The 7612-nt window shown below is 33.1% G+C and overlaps 1 protein-coding gene across 1 annotated transcript; it reads right to left on the minus strand.

The window, feature by feature from the left end:
- Window positions 1-2558: 2558 nt before the first annotated feature.
- On the minus strand, window positions 2559-4160 carry LOC133195014 (uncharacterized). The gene has a single exon (XM_061330901.1). It carries the CDS (start codon window positions 4158-4160, stop codon window positions 2559-2561), a length of 1602 nt encoding a protein of 533 aa, XP_061186885.1.
- Window positions 4161-7612: the final 3452 nt, after the last annotated feature.

Here is a 7612-nt window from a genome sequence, read left to right on the forward strand (position 1 = left end):
CTGACTGCACATGAAATTCAACTTATCTGCTGATTAAAACTGGTTCATTGTTGTAGATTTACTGTGTAAGACAGCAAACTATTGATACACGTGTGAATGTAGGCATATCTGGATTAACGGAATTAGAAAAGGGTTCAATATACACAGTTTAAGTTTTTACCTGTGCACGTGTGATGACAATACTTGATCGAAATTTTCAAATGTTTTAGAGTAAATAACAAAAGCATAGATTTTTTTTTCTAGTGATTGAGAGGCGTTTACATTTTAACATGTCCGGTTTCAAATTGACAATTTAGTTCGAAAGTTTTTTTTAATTTTCTTTTTTTTTTCTTTTATTATTATTATAATTTTTTTTTTTTGGCTAAATCTGTAATCATTTCTCCCTAAAACTATTACTTACATGAATAAAAATTATTTTAAGGGCTTGATTTCGGAAAATAGCACGGAATACTAATACATTTTTCAATGTGTCTTGGTTTCTGAGAAAGTCCATAGAGACAAGAATAGGGTAGATAAAAGCTATAGAAATAAACGATAAAGTAATTCACTTTTATTTATTAAAAATTGTACTCGAAAATATAACGATACTGCATTTAATATGAAATAAAAAATTTTAGTCAAGCACAACCCGATCATGCATAGCGAATAAGGAATCGCCTCACACTCTGTCGAGTTGTTTTGAAGTCGTAACTTGTTTTGAGTAGTTTCCTTATATTTACAGATGTAAGTCCAGATGCATGATACTTAAAAATAATATTTTGAATGTCTACGGTTATTTTCCATCCTTCTTTAACGAGCGCTGCGTCGAAAGTAATAAAACATAAACACTTACTGTAATTGGTCATTGCAAGATCCGGGCGTGGCTTGCATAATTATATCAAAAATTATTCATGAACGGTACGGTTCGCTTTGTGCACGATACGGTACGCTTCTTGCACGGAACGGTTCGTTTTGTGTACGGTGCGGTTCGCTTTGTGCACGGTACGGTCCGCTTCTTGCACGGTACGGTTCGCTTCGTGTACGGTACGGTTCGTTTCGTGTACGGTACGGTTCGCTTTGTGCATTGTACGGTACGCTTCTTGCACGGAACGGTACGGTTCGTTTCTGAGGTGTAGTAGCACGTTTTAAGGTCTGTATATGAACTTTGACCCCTCAAAGAGTTATGAACTCTTTCGCAATAAAAGCTTGTTATCGCTACTCCTCCGAAACCGTAAACCGTAGAGTTACAAAACTTTCACCGATGTCTTCGACTGCTTGAGAATACTTTTCAATCTGTCATTGTGAAATGATAGTTGGAGCACTATGATGAGTTATTGCCCCCTGAGAGTTTTTGTTCTTTTACGTATAATGAAAATAATGAAACCGATTAATTGTAGAGACACGAAACTAACTGCATTGGATTCTTCATCATCTGACCTTCAAAATTTGTTCAAGGTCAAAGGTCAAGGTCATTCTAAATATGAGAAATTTAGCTCTTTTAAAATCTCTCTTGTCTTACAAAATATATTACATAACGTTAAATACATCAAATGTCCTTTTAAAACTATTTTCAGATTTCACTTTTTAACCCCTAAGCCTGACGCATTAAAATGTTCTTGCCCCTTGTGCGAAAAACCTTGTTATCGCTACTCCTCCGAAACCGTTGATCGTAGAGATGCGAAACCTTCAACAGTGTCTTCGACTACTTTAAAAACTTTGACCTTGAAATTTAAGTCAAGGTCAAAGGTCAAGGTCATTTAAAACATGAATCCTTCGATGAATCCTTTGGCAATGATAGATTGAAAACCCCTCTCTCAATTAGTGAAAAGCATTGGTGAAGGTTCTGTATATCTACGGTTTGTGGTTTCTGAGGAGTAGCGATAACAAGCTTTTCTTGCGAAAGGGGCAATAACTTCATTAAATGTCATCGATCGAAATCGTTGGGTCAAATCTGAAAATCATTTAAGTAGTCGACTAATATGAAAGACGCGTCTCTTCGATAAGTTGCGAAACAAAAAATCAGCGGAAGAAAAATAATAATAAGAATAATAATAATAAACAGAAGAAAATCAATAGGACTTTCCACAGAAAGGTGGAAAGCCCTAATAAACAGAAAAAAATCAATAGGTCTTTCCACAGAAAGGTGGAAAAACCTAATAATGAACAGAGGAAAATCAATAGGTTTTTCCACAGAAAGGTGGAAAGATTTAATAATAATAATAATAATAATAAACAGAAGCTTTTCAAGAGGTCTTTCCACAGAATGGTTGAAAGATATAATAATAAACAGAAGAATATCAATAGGTCTTTCCACAGAAAGGTGGAAGGACTTAATAACAATACGAAACAGAAGAATATCATTAGGTCTTTCCACAGAAAGGTGGAAACAAATAATAATGATAATAATAATATTAATAATAATAATAATTTCAAGAGGTCTTTTCACAGAAAGGTGGAAAGACCTAATGATAATAATCAAAATAAACAAAACAATTCCAATAGGTCTTTCCACAGAAAGGTGGAAAGACCTCATAAACAGAACAACTTCAAAAGGTATTTCCACAAATAGGTGAAAAGACTTAATTACCTGTCAGACAATCACGCCTCTCTATGTATCTGTATACGGACACTCTCTTTTTAAGAAATCCAACCCAAAGAAAGGTATTTTTGCTGTCATAACTCAGGGCCCTTGGCTTGTCTTGTAGTTGATGATTTGTCAGTATCTGTGACAGGAAATTGCCATCCTTGTCAATCATCTGTACTTTGTTGCTATTAAGATCACACACCAGGATGTTTGACAACGGGTCAGTACAGATTGCAAAAGGGAATAGTCCTTGTTGATACCCTGAGTAGGAGAAGCGATATCTTCCCCCGCACTCCGTCACCACTACATCATTATACCAGTCAGACACAATGATATCTCCATTTTGGTTCTCTGTGATGTATCGAGGTTCATTATACAATTCCTTTCCTCTAATCTTTTGTTGTATTGTCTGTATGAGTTCTCCCGTGTCGTTATACCTTGTTACCTTGCCTTTTTTTGTATCACTATTTTGCATCCCGACCAGTAGATCTCCATTGGAGGGGGAGCAGTAGACACAGAGTGGCATCCATGGTTTTGTTTCTTTTATCAATGTAGATATTTTCCTGTTATCTTCAGATAGTTTTCTAATATTATGATACTCGTCTATGTAAATAAGATCACCGTTAATGTTCACTGTGTGTACTCCAAATCCCGCACATATACCTCTTAGATGATTTAGTTTTTCACCTGCTGTGTTAGTCAAAACTAGATTGTTATAATCGCTGACCCAGATCCGGTTTGATGACACAGAGGAAATGTGTATTACGAAATCAACACCTTTCACTTTTACAAATGAGCATAGCATTGGTGTAGGCGACAGTTTCCCTTCTTGTATCTGTTTCTTTTTTATGACATTAAAGTCATTTAGAACGTTAGTCAAATCCTCTTTATTGACTTTCTCATTCATGGTGAGCAGAGGGGCGTAGTATGTAAGTTTAGGAGCATTTTTTATCGTCGGGACGTGCTTTTTGTTTCGAAGTAAAAGAAATGTGACCGCTCTAAATGCCGACTGTTCTAACCTGTGTTCAAATTGTTCTATGATGATAAGGTGTCTGGTCATATTTCTCCTCTGTTGTTTTAATTTATGCACCATATTAACTCTACCGCTTTTAGAGAGTTCCTCTTTAAGTTTCTGGCCTTTTCTTGATATCATTGATTGAAAGTTGGAAATGTCCTTGTTACAAGTTTTTATATTGGTTTTGATTGCCGCCAAAAAACAGCTGTGAAAGAAAGATTCATTTCTGATGGCTTGAATGATTTCTTTTTGACGGTTTGTTTTGTATGCTGTTCTAATGTCCAGTTTTCGGTGATTTCTGTGTTCTGTACATTTGAAACACGCAGGAAGTTTACACTTGCGACAGAAGTTTTCAAGAACACTGCCTGAATGTCTCACACAGTTTTCTTGTTTTGTGATGTTTTCATATTTCTCACGATAAATTACAACATCATGAGTTATTGTATCTAAATTACTAACATGTCTCTCTTTACAAAATAGACATAAACCATGATTACACGTGTTACAATAGAATTCAATATCTCCTTGACACTGATAACACTGTCGTACCTTACACTGTGCATTGAATTTCTGCGCATCCATGACGTATAGGGTGTAGGTTATTAAGCACCAACATTCTGAAACATTGTTGATTAAATATCAAAAATCCAACTCATAGAATATATAATTTTGAAAAAATGTAAAAGAATTAATTTTGTTTAGATTAACGATATAGATAAACTTTAATACACAGAATCTTGAAATTGATATCTCAAAAGCTATCTACCGCATGTATTTCATAATGTATAATATATTGATGAGTCACCTTCATTGGAGCAGTAATTAAATATTAAAACTAAGAAAAAGGTCATCATAGGAAAGTTTGCATTTTTCTATGATTATTGTAACACGTAAATAAAAATGTTGGGAAAAAAAGGCAAACTGATATGTTTGTCAATTCAACCTCATATACTAATGACAATTCAAATTCCACTACAAAATTATACAAAATTAGAGCCTGATTTAAGTCCTCGAAATCAAAAATTGCCTCATCTCAAAACATGAACTTAATTTTCATTAATTATTTTATTTTATTTTTTGTTTTTTTGTTTTTTGATATCTATTATACTTTTTTCTAGAGAAGATTTTGCATGGTAGTGTTTTGATAAAAAAAAAAAGTCAATAGTAATGTCATTTTGTGTAATGTAACGTCCCGTCAAAGGACGATAGAAATGGCAATCGATTACAATATATGAATACAAAACTTGAAGTTGAATATTTTAAAATAGATATTTACTTATTTAACATCATAATCAATTGAATATTATATTTAAAAATAGTAGATAAAAATGTTCATTTGATATACCACTGAATTTTGTCCGGAAAGAATCGCGAGAAGGTGTTTCTATGGAAAACGACTTTTACTGCAGTATTTTTTAGATCTTTGAAATAGGCAATATTTGAGACTTTCAACGATCAAGATCTAAATACATATCAGAGAAGAAGAGAACTGGTATATGCTATTTTGAAATATTTATTTTAAAAAATTTAAGACAAGGACAAATGGAATAAAAGAAAAACTGAAAAGGAGGTTTCGCTCCTGTATATTTCGAAGCTCAGCAAAAACTTCTTAGTCCTAAATGCGGTATTTTCTGGAGTAAAATTTAATTAAGGGGATTCAGGACACAAGTTTAAGTCACATGACACAATTGACCATGTCATAAGCCCTATTGCTAAGATTCTCAAACATTATAAAAATCACCAGTGGTTGTGTAATTTTTGTACAAATTGTTATATCTTTCCATCTTAGATGAAAGTATTTCCAAGTTTTAAAATTTATAACAATATTTACGAATGGTTAAAACGATTGACCTTTTCCCCTGTTTCCCCTACACTGCGGGTCTAACAAACCAGTGCCGTCACACAATTGAGAAATAAACAACGTTATTAAGTACATATAGCGTCAGGAAAAGCAATTGTGACATATTTTCCATGATGCGTGCTAGCTATTCGTAACGTCATGTTCCCTGAAAAAATTGTTGTTTATTACTTATATTGCATTCTGTGATGTCAAGAATGTCAGAGAAAATCCTGACATGCATAAGAGCATGACTGCTTGACTTCAGTGTTGAAAAAATTATAAGAAAATTTGCAGACCTGATATATCCGCCTATCTCTAGTAAATCACATATAATATACATGGTATTTGTTTCTTTACCAAGTTATCTGGATACAAACCACACCCTCTTCAAATTCTCGTAACTTTTTGTTTTGATTCAGTTGTGACCTCATCGTTCAAAGTATTGAAACTCTGTGAGAAAAATTATTAATAACACCATTATGGAAAAAAAGAGAGTGCTTTTATTTTGATGTTAACTTAAGGATGACGTTAACTCAGGGTTTAGTTGACAGAAACGGATTGCTATAAAGTACAATATATTTAAACAAATATTGCTCTAAGTGGACAAAATTACATTCTAATTAATAAATATCAATGTTAAAAGAACAGGGTATGGTTTCAATATAAATCTGGTCCTGTATTTTGCTAAAATAGAAAAGTGATGTATTAAAACAAAACTAAAGGGCTAAAAATGCTTTCTGAATCGTTGAAATTTCATGCAGTGGGATCATAAAATTCGCCTTTCTCATATGACCTCTTTAATGCTAACTGTGATTTCAGGAACTTGTGCATTTTCTCATATTTTCTCGAAAAGTTGCGGAAGTCATCAACAAAATTTCAATTTTTCATTTTTCCTACTTATTATTTCTTTTTGTATTTTTTTCCCTGAAAGTTAAGATTCTTTGTATTTTTTACATCATTTTGCAAATACTAGGTGTGTTATTGCTTATGTATTGGGTCAGATAATTAAGGTAGGTCGCGGGTTTACTGCATAAAATTCTTACAAGAAAACATATCCTGAAAATTTGATATAATGTTCCTTAGAATTTGAAGCATATTTAAGGTCTTCCGTCTCCACGGAAGACCTTATAGTGATTCTATTGTTTCTTATTATTAAGGTCTTCCGACTTCCTTCGGAAGACCTTATTGTTTTCCGTCTGTATTCTATTATTATTATTATTATTCTTTTTTCATAGTACGGCCGATATCTCAGCTGTGAGTGGACGGATTTCAAAGATTTTTTCAGGGAAGATGCATCGTGAGAATATCTCCAGAAGTTTTTTTCATTTTTTGAAAAATCACTTCCGTTCGCGATTTTTGGGGAAATTTGTTTTTTTTTAAATGGAATTTTGTCCGCTTATTTTCTCGAGAACGGCTAAAGATATGAAATTGAAACTCAATGGCGTGATAGAGCATCAAATGGAAATATGGTGATCGACCTTTATTTTTCGTCGTTTGGACTTCCGGTCGCGAACGGAAGTGAATTCAAAAATGTTAAATTTGCAACTTTTTTGTTTTTCAATATTTTTCTTTGATATTTACAGGGTTAATAGAAAGTCTTCCAAGAATTCTATATATGGTTTCATCATTTTGATTGATGCATTTATTGCAAAGATATGACCGATCCAAACTTTCTCGTATGTTGTGGGTTCGAATCCTGCTGGGGCGGGAGATTGTTTCTCTCTTTTTTCAGTTATAAATAATATTTTTCTCTGTGAAGACATGTATGATAGTTTTTGCTTATTTTTTAAAGCTTTGTTAACAGAGATTCTACAGAAATCCTTTAATAATTATGATCTATGTTGAAAGACTGTGTTACATAAACGCAAACGAAAAATACCTTCAATAAAGTATTAAATAAAGTGAGATAGCATAGCGTTCTCGAGAAAAGTTCGGTCGGAAGACCACTTGTTGCCCTAGCAACAAGAAACGCATCTAGTTATTATTCTTTTTTTTTTTAGACAAAATTTTGTGCACGCGATTTCTCGAAAACTATTCAATGAATTTCTTTGAAATTTTCAGGGATAAAAGGTCTCTATATGAATTTTATATAAAATTCCGGTTTTTGGAAAATTCGGTTCCAGTGCCATGTTATGGACAATTTCCTGATTTTAAAATGAAATTTTGTCCTCGAAGGATCCAAGGAATGGCTAAA

The sequence above is a fragment of the Saccostrea echinata genome, unplaced genomic scaffold, assembly GCF_033153115.1.
Source record: "Saccostrea echinata isolate AGI-Se365-2 ecotype Australia unplaced genomic scaffold, CSIRO_AGI_Sech_v1 ptg000029l, whole genome shotgun sequence".
NCBI classification, from domain to species: Eukaryota; Metazoa; Mollusca; class Bivalvia; order Ostreida; family Ostreidae; genus Saccostrea; species Saccostrea echinata.